This window comes from Pezoporus occidentalis, unplaced genomic scaffold (assembly GCF_034315485.1).
Source record: "Pezoporus occidentalis ecotype Australia unplaced genomic scaffold, CSIRO_AGI_Poc_V1 ctg148, whole genome shotgun sequence".
Lineage (NCBI taxonomy): Eukaryota > Metazoa > Chordata > Aves > Psittaciformes > Psittacidae > Pezoporus > Pezoporus occidentalis.
The window spans coordinates 307,510-326,219 of record NW_026913295.1 but is presented as its reverse complement, the minus strand read 5'-3'; the positions used below and the strand labels follow the sequence as shown (position 1 = coordinate 326,219).

The following is an 18,710-nucleotide window of genomic DNA, read 5'->3' as shown; positions in this document are numbered from 1 at the left end:
AACAGTTTGTCCAAGTTACTTCTCACCCCCCAAAAAACCACATTAACTCAACCCTTTATACTCACTGGTACACCAAGGAAAAGATCTGAGTTTAACAATGCTACAGGCAGGTGAAAAGGAAGCCCTCATGGAGCACACGCTGTCCTGTGGGGTAAATGGGTGCAGCACCCTGCACCCATGCCCAGCCAAAGCTGACAATTTCAGACCTCATGTCTCCCCAAGACACCTTCTGGTGTTTTCCCACGTAGCATTCCTTTTACTCCCACTAAAACCCAGCAGCCTCTCCCCATCCCTGTCTGCTGCCACTGGGCGCAGATATCCAGTCATGCAGGAGATCACCCCCCTCCCTGCCAGCCAGGAACTGGAAACTGCTCACGTTTTTAACTTTCATTCTGTGAGAGCAGCTTCACAGCCTTTCCCTGCTCGTCCCCACACTGCATCATCAAACTACTCCAAACCCCAAAGTCACCAGCAGACGGTGACTGGAGATTATTGTATGTGGTTTATTCCCCTCTCTCTCCCCTTTTTTATTAAACAAGCACACACACCTTCCAGTTCTCCCTTCTCCAAACTCTCTAGCATCCTTTCCCTTACATAAGCAATGCCAAGAAAGAATATCAGACCAGCAATGTGCTGCCTTTCTGATCAACTGTGTTAGAGCTTGAAACAGGACTTGTGAAAGTTCCACATCTCAGTGTGCACTAAAGGTTTCCAAAAAGAAAGAAAACAAAATGAGCCCAAACAAAATCACAAAGGTTCTACAAATCCCTGTCTTTCAGATGAGGTTCACACAAATGAGCCCGACCAAGCCATAGGTATCACCTGAACTCATTTGGTCTGCCATCAGCTCAGCAAAAATCAGCAGGAAAAGGGTGAGAAAGTGCAGGTCTAACTGGGACAGCTCTGGTTTTACCAGAGATTATCCTCTCCATGCCATGGAGTGCAATGAACAGTGAGGAACAGAAGAAGGATTTGGCATGGACCACAGCTCCACGAACCGTGGTGGAGGAAACAGCCAGGAGCTGAAGTGTGTGAAGGAGGCAGGTGAAGCTGTCCTTGCAAGAAGGCAGTGACCTGAGAAAACCCAGCAGCTACCATCAGGTGCTCCTTCAGCAGTGCAAGTCACAGGTCACTAAAGAGTTCTCACTGCATTAGAAACTCTAGAGCTTTACCAGCCAGACCCACACTGGTGGCAAGAAGAGACCAAGCTGGGGCCGAGGGGAGCTAATTCCCAGCGACGGGGGTTCGCTGCTGGTCACGGTGCCCCCATGGCTGGTGTTCCTCCTCACATTCACATCCAGGCACTTCTCCAGCTTGGCCTCACTCACCAGCCCCTACTCTAGTGAGGGACACAGAAGCTGCAGCCCAGCTGGTGAACTCCAAATGGTTTTCCTGAAAGAAAGGGTCTGCCAGGCAGCAGCATAGCCCGGAGCCGGTACCTGCAGCCAGCAGGGAAAAGGCAGAAGACACGACAGATGATCTCAGCAGGGGACTGTTGTTCCTCCACTACTTTCTCCTGTAAAAAAACAAATGGGGAAAAAATAATAAAATGAAAGCAGAGCTCTGCTGGCCTGGTGCAGGAGGGGACATCTGCCCGCATCCATCTGCCACCAGCCTGACACCCTGGGCTTTGTTTTTGGTAGGGTCAGTTTTCTACCATTATAGCTCCCTGAACTGCCTCACCAGGACACCAGTACCAACACAAGGACAAAGATGGGAACATGGGGAGAGGGAGCAGGTAACCACTAGCTCTGCTCAGATGAATCAGTAAATTGTCCCATTAAGCTCTTAAACCACTTGAGTAAGTATTATCTTTTGCCTTTTCCTTTGTTTTTCACTCAAACAAATGCTGGGATTACTCACTCCCTAGCTAGATGGGTATCAGAAAAACCTTCCAGGAAGCTTCTGAAATGTTTAAAACATCAACAACCAAAGTTACATATGGAAAAAAAAAACAACAAAAACCCAAAAAGAAATAAAATAATCACAACTCAGTCAAAGGAGGGGAATAAGTTGCAGTAACAAAACTGCAGCTCTCCTGGTCTACCTGAACCCACAAGAGGAACCTCACTAGCAAGACACTGATCAAGCAGAGAAAGTTATAGCAGAAAACAAAATCCTATAGGGTTCATATGAAGTCATTTAAGGTCAGATTATGTGTTCCTCAAGGCTGGACCATGTGTCTTCTATTTGAAAAAGTGCCCTGCTTGCACAGGAATTGGAAGAACTCTTGAAAATGGGATGCTGGCTCCTAAGTCCCTTGGATACTTGACTGCGTGGTCAGGAGGGTTGAGATTTACATACAAATTGCAAAGCTGCTAAATGGCTTCCTCAGAGCAAGAAACGGGGGTGGAAACGAGAGAATATTTAATGATTAGTTCCTTATGGCTCCGACATTCTTGAAGCATATTTCTTGCAGTCCCTGGAACACTCCTGCATTCTTGATTGCAAAATGGCAATAAGTGATTTCCTTTAAAAGCCTTGTCTTTTATTGGAATACTAAAAATACCCCACTAGCCCCACTCCACTCCACTCTCTCTCTTTCCTGGACAGGCCCCATCAACCCTGATGTATTCTATTTTGAAGACGGCAATAAACATTTCAGCATGGGCTGTGCAATCCACTTCAGAGTAGATCCTGCGTTTCCAGTGGAGCCCCTACTAGCACCATAAATCATCTTTACACAGACTTAAGTATGAGAAACTCCAGCTCGAAAGCAGCATGGATTTTTTTTTTTCTCTTTAAAAATTAAAACTGAGCACAAACAAGAATTAAACAATGGGCAACTTCAAACATGAATCTACTGAGATAAACCCAGTAAAACAGAGCTGTTGGCATGGCTAGAGCCACTCTGTGCAGCACTGTTCCACACAATGCACTTGACATTGTGCATTGTGCAAACCTACCTGGGAGAGGAGGCTTGGTGGGGTAAAGTTCAGAAAAAACTGTCTACACATCCATCCCGTCTGCACAAGCCCGGGTTTCAATGTGGGATACTCTGCCTGTTGCTGATTTTAAAAGCCACAGATGAAGATTAACTACATACTATGTCTGAACTGGTTACACACTTCTAAAACTCCTTTTGTTTTTCCAGTCTATATGGACTTAGAGTCTGAGCTGTTCTCCCACTGCTTTGCTCATTATGTCTCCCTCCATCTGCTACAGATCTTGAAGAACAGCTTAAAGAGAGAATTCCAGGTATACGACGAAAAGGCTACTGCTTCAACCACGAGTTTATCATTAATGTTCTTGGCTGAGTCGAGAGGAGCTTCTCCGGTAAAAGCGGTTGTGCAATCACACTCAAGAACTAAGACCAGCTAAGTGCACCCTTAACCATCAAAGTCTCCATGTAGTCAAGAGCCAGAAGGGTCATAATTCAGAGCCTTGGTGCAAGCTTCACAGTCCAGCAGCGGCCGATCAGGGTTTCCCCAGTATCGATGTGTCTGTTGGGAGGTTTGGCTGGATGAGGTGACCAAGCAGCTCCTAAGCCAACCCAGCAGCATTGGCCCACGGCACAATTACTTCTTTCCACATTAAGGGAGTCTGCTGGGAAATCTGACCTCAGCGAACAAAGCTGCTGGTCACATCTTAACTCTGTTACAGCAATTGCCCTGGAGTCACTCCACAAGCGACATGCAGCTTAACAGCCACAGGCTGATCCCCCATGCACCGGATGAAATACAAGCTGCAGCTTTCACTTGAACAGAAACCCAAATAAAGGGGGGAGATGGTTATGTTTCTATTTTTGATGTCCCAGAGGGAAGTGAATCTAATTTTGTTGGCAAACTCATTCTTGACCACGCTTGTGCCTGGGTAGTGTCACCACCTGCCTACTGCAGTCCCACAGCTGGTAAACACTCTCCTTCATGGGATACAATTAGGAACAGGCTTTGCTCAGCATCAGCTTCCCCTTCGTGGGTAAATCACACTTCACAGAGTCCTTCCCCACCTGCAGTGGGTCTTAAACAGGAGGGGCTGCATAAAGAAACAGCACATATTTTCAGAGGAGTCATTCCATAAATCTAATCTGGGTGAACCTAGTACTCCAACAGCAAGATACAATGACCACAGCAAGGAGATCCTCTTCTAGCTCTGAAGAAAGACAAGTGGCATCATATATCACAAAACCATCACATGGAAAGGGACCCTGGCATGTTCTAGTGCAACTTGCTGCTCCAAGAAGGGTCAATTTATGGAGCAGGACCCCTTATGAATCCCTTCCAGCCTGAGACATTTCACGTTTCTGAGACCATCCCTGCCCCATCCCTGGCAGTGTTCAAGGCCAGGTTGGACACAGGGGCTTGGAGAAACCTGCTTCAGTGGAAAGTGTCCCTGCTGGTGGCAGGGTGTTGGAACTGGGTGAGCTTTAAGGTCGCTTCTAACTCAAACCATTCTATGATTCTGTGACCAGACTCAGGCCAGATTGCTCAGGGCTTTGTCAAGTTGAGCCTTGTAAACCTTTGAAGACGCGCAACTGCTCAGGCAGCACACACACACACTGGGTTCTCCCCAGACAAAACCAAACCAATCACAAATACACAGAGCTGCTCCGAGAAGGGTATTTATTAACCCACTAAAACTACTTTGGGAAGACCAGCACACTGTGGACAACCCAAAAAGGTAACGCTAAAGTTGGCAAGTGCTTATCATCTCAAACACAACACTAAGAAAAAACACCTTCACATTTTTCAGTCTGGCTCATCCAATATAGAAGATTTTTAGATGTGACTTCATTGATTTTAAATTCAATGACAATTTGGACAAGTCAGTGTTTCGCCTGGGTCTTTGCAGAAGTGTATCAGCCTGCATGTAAAATTCCTGACACAAATAGAGTTGTTTTTTTGTTGAGAATAGTGTTTTCATAACTCAAAGAACAATCCTTCTTTTAGAAACTTGCTCAACCTTTGGCAATCCAACCTAATCAACATACAAAACTGCAGAAACCAGCAACCAAATACTTCTTATTAATACCATTTACAGCTGCTAACAACTAGAAGAACCTTCTAAAAATGCCAAGGGAAACACGGTGGGTAAAACAATCCCTCGCAAACAACCGAGCCAGTAAATACGGAACTGTGATAAGAAATGAGGTTTGACTTGCATAATCACTTTTTAAAGGTTTTGTAAAATGGAGCCTAAAGAGCAGGAGGCTGACAAAATACCACAGTTCAGTAGCAATGTGAAAGTTTCATGCGATGAAGTAGGGAATTCAATCCTTGCTGAATTCTTGAAATCATTTAGATGTTAACAGAAGTTTCTTCTCCAAAAAAAGAAGGCAAGGCATCTCTTAAAGCCCCCACACACAGATCTTTGACTCCTATATGTACTACACGAAGCTATTTTGGGTTTGGAAGACTGCATTGCCTCATGTGTCAGGATGGCTATTTTACTTTATTTTTTCACTCCTGACTTGAGCAGAGCCAAACCTGCACAATTTATGCACGTGCAGCACAAGAGGTCCCCTCTCCTTTGTAGTAAAAAAAAAAAGAGAGAGAGAAAGGAGGAGGAAAAACCACAGGATCATTTCATCTCAGTTCCTTCCTAAAGCCTGAGAAGTTTCTAAGCTCTTAACTCCAGTTCTTCCCTCTCAGCCTTCGCACATGACAGCTACAAGCTGCCACAGCAGCTGCACAGTAACGTCTTCAAAGGGGAGAGAGAAAGAACTGCTCTGAGAACAAAGCGGCGGGGACAAAGCGGCTGGGGGACAGGAGCACGGGGGGCTCAGCGCAGGGGGGGCCGTGGCCGTGGGCCTCCCTCCGCGTGCTCACGTGCCCGCAGGACCTGCGTGTGTCACGGAGAACAGCAATAAAACAGGAGCGCACCGGCAGGACGTGTCGGAAACCCATCCCCATCTATTCTGTGTCGGAAACCCATCCCCATCTATTCTGTGTCGGAAACCCATTCCCATCTATTCTGTGTCGGAAACCCATCCCCATCTATTCTGTGTCGGAAACCCATCCCCACCTATTCTGTGTCGGAAACCCATCCCCATCTATCCTGTGTCGGATTCTCTTGCTGGGGAACGTTTCCCTTCTTCAGCTGCACAAGGTTATTACTGGGGGTTGACACAGAGGGAAGAAAATCAAATGAATAAAACCAGTCTGCATGAGGAATGTAGCCTGTTATCAAACAAACATCCAGAAGGAAAACACTCGGGAGCAAAGAGAAGTTGCTTGATTTACTAAATGATTTTTTTTCCTGAAGCCTGATCCCACAGTTAAACCTACAGAGTCCATTCCCTCACACTGCTTGGGGGAAAAAACCCACACTGCAAAGAGGCATAAATCGCCCTCAATCGTTTGTCTGAATCCTGCTCCTGCCCCAGTGAGGGATGCTCATATGCTTTTGTAATAGCTCTGTTGTGATAGTATTACCAGGAGTGTCCCTTATTAATCATGTTGCCACTAAAAGTCTCTCCAGAGTATTTGCTTATTCTATACTTTTCCAAAGTGTTTCAGTTTCCTCTTTACTTATGAAAAGCTAAAGATGGCCACGGTTACAGCTAGCCTATTCTACCACAAAACTGGAAGTGAAAAAAGGGAATAGAGGGGGGAAATCACCTTTAATTATGGATTTTCCTCTACTCCTCAGAAGAAACTTCCCCCTAAACACTCTGTCTCATTTCTCTGACCAGCTCAAATTGTGAAGCCTGAGATCCTGCTAGGTAAGGTCGCATTAACATTCAAAAAACACTTTCCTGGATTTTACTATTTGAGTCAGGATCATTGGAAGAAATTTGGTATTGGCTAAATCCTTCAGTGCCTTGAAATCAATGAGCTTATTCCAGCCTGTAAAGTGTTCTTAAAGACATGCTTAAGTGCTTTGCTGGATGAAGAACAAAGCACTTGGCACCCAGTAGAACTGAACCCTGCTGAGGTGTGAGGCGTTTCCAAACATTTCTAATTAACTAAAAGTACCCACAATTAAGAAAGTCCTAGTCATTTGGTTGACAAAAGAAAGGCAATGTTTTGCAAAGCATCCCGCGTTCCCCATGCCAGTAACGCAACCCTTCACAATACCAGACACGGGAAAGTGAAATGTGCCCAGGAGTAGGTGGGTTATAAAGAGCAAAAGTCTCTGTGCGCCCTTTGGGAATTTCTACAGCGGTGCTGAAATCCAGATCCATGCCCGGGCTTCACAAGGGCCCTGCCTCAGGAGATGGAGTTTGCTTGGGCTGACCACTGGACCCATCCCTGCTCCCCTGCACACACTTCCGCTGACACCACAGACCAGCCAGTCCTGCAGGGAGTTTCTGCTCACTTCCCATGTGGGCAGCCTACACCTTCTCATCTAAAGATGGGCCTCGAAGGAAGGAAAAGCCATCTCTGCAGTGCAGGAGAACGTGTTAGGTATGACAGCTTCAAACCACATTCACATCGTCCCCGGCTTTGCATAAATGATGAGGAAGGTTCCCATTTATCCCCCAGATTTTACATTGTTTTGAAGACTTTGCTGTCTCCAAACCATTTACTCAAACCAAGTGGCACAATTCTGCTAAAATCACACTTTTAAACCAACCCTGTCTTTCTGAATCAGAAACAAACAGGCTTTTCAATGCACTTTCATAATTGCAGCACATGTTTCATTCTTACTCTCATCCAGCTTATAGAAAGATGAGATAAATTATTTTTTCATGTTTATCTTTCCCCATGAAAAACACAGATCACCTTGGTGTTATGCTAACAAAAGCTTGGCTTATCTAGGTACAGGAGACCAGAGAGAAGCCCCTTCCTCTCCAGGCCCTGATCTTGCAAATAGATAGGCAGTGTGCACCCATGGCCAGATGGACTCTGCATGGATGCAGTCATTCCCAGCGGGAAGTGAAGGCAAAGCCTCAAACTCCTGTGAATCTGTGTCGAGAATCAGACCACCTTCAGCAGGAGAACCCAACAGGGACTTTCCACCCCTGGTCCACGGCTACTTATAAGGAGCCCAAGGACACTGGCCGCCAGTGAGGCTACTCCAAGTGGAGTCTGAGTTCAGCTGGGGGGATCCATGAATTGTCCAGCACAAGAATGGAAGGTTTTTCTGGCTGGAAACCAGAAAAAAAAAAAAAAAGCTAGAGCAATGTTAAGAGGAGGGAGCTGAACCTCCACATCTGCACCAGTCTGTGGTAGCTGTGCTTGCTGCTCTGCATTCACGCGAAGCTCTCCGAGATGATCTCACCTCTCAGCCATAGAGGGGAAAATCTACGCCACGACCCCTGCATTGTGTCACCAGGTAGACCCACACATGAACAACTCTAAAATAATGGTTTGGGGGTTTTAAAGGTTTCATCAAGTCCTGCCTCAACCATTCCAAAAGTTTCTGACTGCGCACATGGCTTTAGAGCAGAAAGAAGGTCATCTGCAAATGGTTAATGTAATGCACATGAGGTGCAAGCCACTGGGACTGCAGCAGTATTTGATTTGAAGCAAGCCACAGAACATGACAGTAATTTAAACAAAACCCATACAGTTTATCCAGAGCTTCCCATCCCTCAGCCTCCCTTTCTGTGTCCTCTGTCCCAGTTACAAGCTCGCACAAGCTGACCGCGTCTCATGGAGCCTATATATCGAAGCAGGAATTTTATTCACAAGGTTTGGCTTTAGGAGGAGGCAAACTAAAAATAGAGATGAAGGGATGCTTATCCTTTTATGTTTAGCACAGCGAAGGTCTGGTGTGAGGGGATAATATAGTTTAGAAGTCACACTCCTGATGGAGCATCCTCAGTTTCTGTTAACACAAAGAAGTGGATGCAGGGATTTGCTTGCTAGCAACTCTTTTTTTAAACACTGTCCCCTGTGGTTTTCATGGCTTTGAGGGAAGATTTTTAGCATGATCAGCTGCCAAGAAACATCTCCCAGTTAGCTGCTTTGGTCATCAGTCAGTAGCTGCCATTAGCACAGCAGTTTTTATCTGCAAATCCAATAATCCTAGAACTACCAAACATCATTTTCCCCCAAGATTAGTTTTGGTGGAGAAAAACATCTTCTGGAAGGCAAAAAAAAACCAAAGCACTTTAGCTCTCAAAACACATGGTGCAGCCTAGAATAGTACTGCCCATAAACCCGTTCTCCAGCTCTGCTCCTCACCCAGTCTGCCAGTGAACATGGGAAACCATTAACTCGAACTGCTAGAGTCAGACAATCCCAAGCTACTTGTCATGCAAACAACCTGTGAGATTCATTCTCCAGGCAAGGCAGAAGGAGGGGTAAATGACTGAGTTAAGTAGATTACTGGGGAAGGAGTCACACTCAGCAGCCTTATGAGATGATTAAACCCTGGGAAATTCATACGCCAAATCCCCCGGCCCTGGTAGCACACATTCATCACCCGTTTCAGGATCAACCACAATCAAGAACTTTCTCTAGCAGCGTTAAGTATTCTTCTCCCAGTGGAACTTTCATTTCGCCCTCCTTCAAAAAAAAAGGAATATTAGGTTTAAAATTGTACAGGGGAAAAAGTTGCAGCCGTGTTCTGCAGCCCAGCAGCTCACCACTGAGATGACTCTTTTTCAGAGACGCATCAGCGCTTTCAAAGCAGTGATGCTGCCAGCACCATCATCCACACAAGCACTGAGCAGCTCCGCACCATTCCTTGGTGTGTGTACGCGTGGCACTGCCAACAGCAGCACCTGGGAACAGCAGAGGGGTGTCTGCAAATAAGACAGAGAGCAGCAGCTATCTGCCATGTGCATTTAACAAACCAAATACAGCAGAGCAGCGCTGGCAACCCAGAAGAGAAGAAAACAACCCACAAATAAATCAGATTTGTGGCCAGAGAACCAGCTGCTGGAACACTGATGGGAGCTGCAAGAGTCAGTTAAGACCATGAGCTCCTCGCTGCAGGTCTGTGCCCTTGCGGTAGATGGGCAATGCCTATCTATGGACTTCACCATGATCTGCCAAAGTACGTGGACTGAGGTTGGGAAATTTATTTGCTCAGGGTACTGGGTGAACAGGCAGCAATCATTTTTTTTTCCCATTAAGGACACTCTGTGTCATGTTCTGGGAGAGGCTGCTCCACAGAGGCTTCAGACAGGGCTTTATAACATTTTCCTTTTAAAAGACACCGAGTTGAACACAAGTCTCTACAGCATTATTCAGCAACCCTCCATTATCTACAGAACTGCAAATTCCCCATTTTCTTGTTCTATATAAAGCAAAGGGCGTAACCCCATCATGCTGGAGAAGGTGAGTGTGCTGAGAGCTCTCCCTCCTACCTGAGGTATTTTTACCAAAGAGATGTCTTTAAAAATATCTCTCGGAGAAAGTCTCTTATGCAAGAAGTTAGACAGTTGAGGACTACTGAAGTGCTGTCTAGTTCAATCAAAGGAAACTCCACCAGAAGAGACTATTTCATGCCTTTGTATCTCAAAGGAGGCCATGATAAAGTGCAGAAAAGCATGAGATGAGAAGGGCTAATCTCAAAAAGCTGTAAGAAGTTTGACAGCTGTGAAGAAGGGAAGTAATAAGGATCTAACAGTGGTGATGGGGACACTTGGGAATCACCATGAATAACGGTGGGTTTACCAAGCCACCAAAGAGACTAACATGTATTCCTTCACTGCAAAGGACAGTTCAAGACATCTCAGCAAATTAACAGGGAAAAGAGCCCACCTGCAGACTCTACACAGTGTGGAAGCCTCAACCTCCTGAGCATCAGCCATGCCCACACATCAGTAGATAAACATCACCTGTTAATGCACCAGCTTCCCAACCCCAACGGGGTGCCTGCCAACCTGCAGCAGCGGAGGGTAAATGAACACCAGCTCCCAAAGGAACAGCTTCTCCAGTCATCCTCATCCCACCTGCCTCCCCCATGCTCCCAACCTGCAGGATCCCACTGTCTGGACCTGGTACTGCTCCATGCAGCGAGCTACGACCAACAGCCAAAGGGGTTTCCTGATCTGGGACTGCATGTGACAAGCACAGCAGAGACAAGGGGCTGCTCTTGCCCACTGCATCCATGCCTTGACCTCAGGTGACACTGGGAGAATGTGCCTTCGCCTTTGTCCATGAACCAAGAAGAAACACCCAAGCAGCCGCTTCTGCAGGGCAGTCTGGGAAGGACAGACCTTGCAGGGCACTGTGAAGCAATTCACAACTTACCATCATCAAAGCTCGACAAATTCTGGATTATGTCCCCGAAATCCAATTGCTTAACTCAAATTCCTCTAGCATCTCCAAGCTGAGGCGCTCCAAGAGCAGGAGGACAATGATGATGCTCCAGACAGGCACCCCAATGGGGACAAGAGCACTGTCTTCTTCCACAAAGGACAATATATACGGCAAGGAGCTACTTAAACAGGTCAGCCACTGCAGGATGAAGCCAGCACTGGCCTGGCAGTGAGGGAGAGCAATTCCCCACATTAATCCCAGTTCCTCCCTTCGTTCCTTAGGGCCACACGGTCTTTTTTAGGACTCACCTTCCAAGAACCTTGGCAGAAGAGCACAAACACTACAGGGAAGGCAGAAGTGGTCACACAAGTCCACGGTGATGAGAAGCCTGCCTAGAAGTAATGCCTTTCCTGACTTCCTGATGCCCCATTTCTTTCTTGACTAATGCTGAATGAAGGCTTTAAAAGGAGATGCGGTCCTCCCCACTATCTTGGAGTTATGGAGACAACATCCTATCAGGTGAGCTAGACCACCACTAAAAGCAGCCGCTGAGCAGAGCAGAGCCAAAACTAGCCCTTAGCTCACACTCAGCTCTCCTGCAAACCCTGCCAAATTAAGCAAGGAAGCAGGCGACTGGAGCTTGTACACTGTAAAACTTGTTCAGTCATAACCCATAAAAATACCTGAATGCCCACCTACGGGCAGGCCTCACCTCCCTTTTGGGCACTACCACATCAGTCAGGCTACAACCAGCTCAGCCTATTAAGCCATTTAATATCTAAATACTCCCCAGTTCCCAATCTGATGACTTAACCATCTACTTATTGCCAGAATCAGCAGGACAAAAGATGACCACCAACAAGCCATCAGTACCCATTGACTTTCCTTTTAGGCAGTAGCAAATGAAAATCAGTTCAACTCTTCCTTCCTTGGAAGATGGTTTCTAGTGTTTGGTTCCTTTGGCAGCCAAAGCAAAGCTTGCACCTTTGCAATGGGAGCAAAGCGCCTGGACAGCCCAAGAGAAAACTCAGAGGTTACCAAGCACCAGAATTTACCCTTTCTGATCTCAAGAGGGCTTATACAGCATGTAACAGCAAGCCTCCAAATGCACCAACTCTTCATTTCAAACACAACTTGAAGACCTAAAGCATGACTCTCCTCCTGCATGGAGTACACCACAGCCTTCAGAGTAGCTCCACATTACAGCAGGCCAACGGATTTAGTCCAGGCTAGAGCAGATCCAGCTGTAGAAAAGTCTCAGTGAAGCACAGGAACAGCTTTTCGTCAGTGGGCAAGGCTGACTGATCTGAACTCAAGATATTCCTTTTCAAGAAAGCCTCTCTCATAGACCATTAACCACTAATATGCACGCACAAAGATGATATGAATGCTTAAATGCAGCTAACTACACAGGAGAACAGAACTTACTCTGCATTCATTTGCATTACCGCATTCAGCTACCAAAGCAATGAGCATCTTTGAAATACCAAAGGTGATGGCAAAAAAGCATAAACCACTTAATTATGCAGGAAGTTGTACAGAGGACATGGCAAAGGAGCCACACATCCAACAGCAATATTAATAATGTTGCTATTGCCAAAGTAACCAGTAAAGCAGAAGCAGCAACACTGGGAAAGATGAGCAGAAATCAAGGAATTTTAATTTCAGGAAAGGGCTGAGGTGCACTGCTACGTCTGAAAACCCACTTCTCCGAATCTCCCAGCGGGACCTGAAGCTCTAACAAAAACCGGAGATCAGCTTCAACCAAACTTCGACCAGCGCCCGAGTGATTTGAGTATCTTGTCAAAACACCCACCCCAGCTACAGCGTTTCTGAATCAGAAAGCACAGAATGCAAAATTCACAAGAAGAAATGAAATCCTCTCATCTCAGGAAGTTGGAAATGTCAATGTTTATAATGCTGAAAACATGCTGGAAAACACTCGGTATGAATCATTTGGCACTGCCAGTGTTTTTGTAGAAGGCCTAAATACTGGGCTTTTTTCCCCTCACTTTTGAGTCTTTACTTCAACATCAAGGTGGGAGATCAGTATTTTTGCATTTTATTTAAATGCCAGAAAAACATCTGCCGCTTCTCCAGCAGGAATGAGTCACTTTGGCTCTAATAAGGTACTTTTCCCAAACATTTTAGCAGTACTGTTGCCTTGCTAATGCTCGAGAGCTAAACACAAACCATTGTCTGCTGGGATCCCCAAAGACATTCTAAACACTGCAGTAGTTAGAAACCACCCAACCCTGCAGGAGCTGGAAATCTTACAGTGCTAAATAAAAATCATCAAGGGCAGGGAGAAGCAATAAAGCTGGGAATCTCTCGTTCTGGAGTTCATACTTCCCAAATTCCTTGAAGATACAGGGGAGTTACACAAAGGTGCCTGTTACGTTAAAAATCTAACCCTGGTGATACAGAATCGTGTTGTGTAAAACACTTGTCCTTCCTCACGGGCAACCAGAAGGAAGGGGCAGTGGAAAGTAAAAATTCACCCTGCTCCTGCCCATGCTGGAGCACAGGGAAGGGGCAATAGGAGCAGTTATCACCCACGCGTAGGGAACCACTTAACAGGATGTGTGTCACATCTGAATTGAAGCCACCATCCTGCAACTCCTCAGCTGAGGAATTAAAACAACTTTATAGAAATTACTGATAGAGAAGGCTACCCCGATTCTGTTCTGCCTCATACAGCACCCCCAAATCACAGCTGGCAACCTGTCATCACCAGCTGCCTCTGCCAAGCCCTGACAGCCTTCGCTGGGTGCCCTCCAATGTGTGTAAAAAGTTCCTTAGTCTCAACATCCATCATAACCTACTGTCTGGTTCTGCATCTCCTGACTGTCTTCCTCTCCCATCCCAAACTGGTACCAAAGCTTCTCCCTGGGTTAATTTCCAGTCTTCTAAAAAAGGAACAGAGCAACATGAGGAAGACCAAGTAGTTCAGTTTGGAAGCAGAGACATGAGGCTTCTCCAGATGCACACTAAAGGCCACCTTGGCCACTGGGCTGGGACCAAAGGCTGAGACCATGTCTTTGTGAGTTGATGCCTGTAGAGCCTGTAGCCCCAGCTAACCATAACGCCTCAAGACACACCTCAGACAGAGTGGAAGAAACACTTCACCAGACACTTGCTAAACCCCACAAAACTTCTGAAATGAAGCGCTGCATTTTCTGGTTCAGATGAGCACATTTTGCTCCTTAGTTTTGAACCTTTGCAGCTGACTCCGCTAGAGCAGAGAGCCTGACCTGACAACAGCCTGCTCACTGCTCCTGTCACTGCCAGCATTGAAGTTTTCTCTCTAGCTGTCAGATAAAAGGAAAACAAATCAGTGTTGACCAACATGATCAAGAGATCTGAAGACCATGAATACTACAAAAGACTGTGGCATTTATTTGCAACCACTGTGAGCAAACAGGGAGCTGATGACAACAGCAGGCGCATTTGCTACACCGCAAACTTGAAAACAAGCCCATTACTTTCATAGAATCATGGAATGGTTTGGGTTGGAAAAGACATTGAGATCACCCAGTTCCAACACCCTGCACGGGCAGGGACACCTTCCACTAGATCACCTTGCTCCAAGTCCCTGTGTCCAACCTGGCCTTGAACACTGCCAGGGATGGGGCAGCCACAGCTTCTCTGGGCACCCTGTTGCCAGCGCCTCAGCACCCTCACAAGGAACAACTTCTTCCTTATATCTAACCTAAATCTCACCTGTTTAAGTCTGAACTCAAACCACTTTGGGTAGGTTTAATTCCTTCAGGTGATTTCCATTATCATCACCCACTGCTAAAGCCACCCCCCAACAGCTCGTCATCTGGCCAGCCCATGATGTTTCAAAGCTAATATTTCTCCCCTTGTAAATACACACAGAGGCATTAGCTACTAAAGAAATAGCGTTTGCCCTTTTTTGGTGTAACCTCTGACCCTGGATCAGGACCAATGAAGGATGCTGCAGGACACATACAAAACCCTCCTTACCCCCCACGAGTTGCTGTTGTTTCCCATACCAGACGGCTGGTCGGTCCTGCGTCCCTGAGAAAGGCTTTTTGCAGTAGGAGGAGGGTTCAGTGCCGCACACATGGGGCGACCTCTTGCCGTGCCCGGCTCGCACTTGCTACTGTCTTCAGTTTGGCAACACGACACAAAAGCAGTGTATCTGTGCATCCCCCCTCCCGCCCCAGCCCCTCTTCACGGGGGGCCGGAGCTTCACACGTTAACAGGCCCCCTCCAGACAAAGCCTGCGAGTTTCTTAATTAAGTCAAAGTGAAAGACAGCCTAAAAGCATCCCACTTCCATTCTGAGAGTACCTTCAGTGTGGACTTCAAACACAGGCATTGCTCTGCCCATCAAACCACGGCCTGAAGAGCCGATGGGCGATTCTTCTCTTGTAAATGGGGAATGCCGTGATTCCAGCCCGGCCTCTTCAGCCTCCTCTCATCTTCCCTCCAATTTTAGACATGTCTCTGGGTTATAGAGGAGGAAACAAAGGGGCTGCTTGTGCGTCAGAAGCCCTCCAGAGGGTCTGCGTTTCAGTCCACCCTTCTGCAAAGCAGGGCAGTGTCTCGAGAGCTTTTTAGCAGTTTTTGTCTTATTAACATTTCCATGAGTGATCAAAGAACGTATTAAAAAAATATCTAAGTACAATTCCTGCTATGGAACAAGAATATATAAAAACTGCTCAGGCGCCTTTCCCCAATCCACTGCACTATTACTGGACAAGTGTCTCTTCACGAAACCAGCTTTTATTCCCACTGAACCCACAAGAGTCTCTGCAGACTTGTCCCACCAAGCCCCAGCTACCCTGTGCTTTTTCCATCGCTGGGACGGGGATGCTCTATGTTCCTCTCAGACAGAACCCAGTTATTCCCTGGCAGTAAGTCACCAGGAGCAGGAATTGCTTTGATTTTGTCCTTTTGAGCAGCTGCTCGGGGTGAGGCGGGAGATGGCTGCGGCCACGGCTCTGGGATGAATACTAAAGAAGCACTGAGGCATCGCGTCCTGCGCGGGGGGTGACGGGGAACAACTTTCTCCTTGAAGGAAGCAAATCAGGGAGCTTCACGGGCCCAAAACGAGCCTTTTCCTTCCCCTCTTTGGCTATTTCCATGGCCAAACTCTGCCAGGGCGAAAGCTGCCGCACACCTGAGCACCCTACAGCAGCTTCACCGTGGGTACTGGAAGCAGGAACTGTGCCCACCGGCCCGGCCCCCATCACAATTCCTCCCCTGCTCATTAGGAATGCCCAGCAACATCCCGCAGACAAAGCCACTGCAAACAAAGTGTGGGGAGGAAGGGGGGAAGGGAGAGAAGAGGATTTTTTTTTCTTTTTCTCCTTTTTTTTTGGAAGAAAGGAGTGCGGAGGAATTCTTCATTCACTGATCTGCAGAATACATTAATATCCCCAAGTGTTGGCACAGCCTCCAGCGCTCGGGGGACCAACAATGCAGGCAATGACTCCGAGTCTGGGATCTTCAAATAAACCACCCCTGCTGTCATGGCCACCGGGAAAGAGAATAACAGCAATATTAACTGACCTTCATTTCGTTGTTTCTCCAGACCTGACTGCTGGACCTCTGTTTGCCTGTTACTAGGATTTCTTGGCTGAAAAATGTGAGCATTTCCTAGACGATACAAGAGGCAGTTTATTAGGTAAATAAACCAGGCCCTAAGCAGTCACTTTTGCTTGATAATGAGGAGGGAAGGAAAGGACCAGACCTCCCTGCACCACCTAAAATAACCCCAATCAAGGCTCTGTAGCTACCACCACAGGCATATTTTTGAACAGACAGTTAATGAACAGGAGAAGGTCATCTCAGCCCAGCCAACTTGTGAGCAAAACCATTTGCTCACAGAACTATAGGCCATAAAAATCCCAGCAGGCACTGTCTGTATGGCATAAAACTGTCCATCTATGGAAGCAGAAAGAAGTTTAAAGTAAGTGTATTCTGTCAGGCTCCCGACAAAAGAAGGGGAAAATGTTTATGAAGGAGCCTTGCAAGGAGGGCTGGGAAGGGGAGCGTGGGGAGCGCCTCCCACTGCTCCCTCTTTAGCTCCTATCCAGGCACCAGTGATAAATGCAATTAAACTTCCAGGCAGACAACGACCCAGGGACAGTTCGGCTGCCACACCTCCTGCAAAAGGCTACTGCAGCACGTTACAGGCAAGTTTTACAGCATTTCCCAATGCATCTCTCTGATAAATGGAATAACCAGATGGGTTTAGAAAGCACGGCTTGGAAAATGAACTTTCCACTGAAGCCTCGCTACTGGCACTCTCTTCCTTGCCAGAAAGGCAATGCTCTGGTGCATACTTTTTTTAATATATGGAAGATAAGTATCACACAATAGCTACTATGTGTTATAATAGAAATGGGGATGTGGTGCAAGACAACCATATTGTATCTAAAATTATATGAGGCCCAACCTCACATCTGCAACTCATCACGCATCCCAGTGAGTCCCAGTACTCACTAGAATTCCACAGCAAAGTCATTCCCAGAAGCTGATCATCCTGCAGCAGAACAAGACCCTTCCATCTATCCAAAGTGAAAAAGTATTTCTGAAGCAGAGAGGTTGCACATTCATAGAACCATGGACTCGTTTGGGTTGGAAAGGACCTTAAAGCTCCTCCAGCTCCAACCCCTGCCACAGGCAGGGACATCTTCCACTAGAGCAGCTTGCTCCAAGCCCTTGTGTCCAGCCTGGCCTTGAACACTGCCAGGGATGGGGCAGCCACAGCTCCTCTGGGCACCCATGACTTAAACCCCCACTCCCCATGGTTCAGAGTTTGGAGAAGCAGCTTAGGTGGTGATTGCACTTTTCACCAAAAGGAGGGTGATGAAGCACCGTCCAGAGGCAGCACGCAGTCCCGGACCTGCTCATGGTAACGGGTCCAACCCAGCTCAGTGTTGTCAGACATGAAACTGCCCTTGTGTAGCTGTACAATCCTTCGGGAGCTGAAGCCTGTTAAGAAGTCTTTTCCCCTGGAGTCCTGGCAGGAGATCAGGTGGCTACAAGTGCTCCTTCAGGTGGCGCCTTGCCCTCTGCTCAGAGGTATCAAAGGGGATGATCCCATTTTACCCACCGCCCTCCTCTGCATCGGGTCTGGTGATCCCACAGCCACAGCACAAGCTTCTCCTGTGGACTGATCCAGTGGGAAACTCCCTCTGCTCCGCAGCTCACACGGGGGACACAAGCAGGAGTCCCAGCAGGGCAGGCGGCAGAGCAGTGCAGCACGCACTGTGTGAAGCAGCACCCGCAGCACCCGCAGCCCAGCTCCTTGCTGCTGCTTCTGGAAACCTCTGTGGGGCTTTTCCCATCCAAGCCCCAGGGCCCCAGCACCAGGCCGAGCCTCTTCCCACAGCTCCCAGCACAGAGCTGGAACAGCAACGCTCAGCAGGCACAGCGGCTCTCGCAGACACCTCTGGGTGGTTCTACCCAATGCACGGCTCCGTGTGCTTTCCCAACGCAAAACCATGGATCCATGTGCACCATGGTTTTATTAACATTCCTGCTGGAAGTGCAGCTCCTGCCATTTGAGTGCCTCAAGACCAACACAGCCTGAGCAGCTGGTTTTCACCTCAGGTAAATACCAGTGACT

General features: G+C 47.3%; 1 protein-coding gene across 6 annotated transcripts in view; it reads right to left on the bottom strand.

Annotated features, from left to right (window-relative positions):
• Nucleotides 1-18,710, bottom strand: part of STX8 (syntaxin 8) — a 102,530-nt gene that overhangs the window by 12,163 nt on the left and 71,657 nt on the right. Inside the window, exons 8-9 of one of the 6 annotated variants that reach the window (XR_009963164.1) lie at nt 16,646-16,732; nt 15,422-15,575 (exon numbers count right to left, since the gene is read on the bottom strand). The exons of 2 other annotated variants lie outside the window; for them this stretch is intronic. Coding sequence is in view for 3 of the 4 variants with exons in the window: in XM_062610530.1 (XP_062466514.1) it covers nt 16,344-16,732 (389 nt within the window). In the remaining variant the exon portion in view is untranslated. Of the gene's footprint in view, nt 1-15,421; nt 16,733-18,710 lie in introns of those variants that run through there. 3 more of the 6 variants (XM_062610524.1, XM_062610530.1, XM_062610523.1) reach the window with 3 other exon arrangements.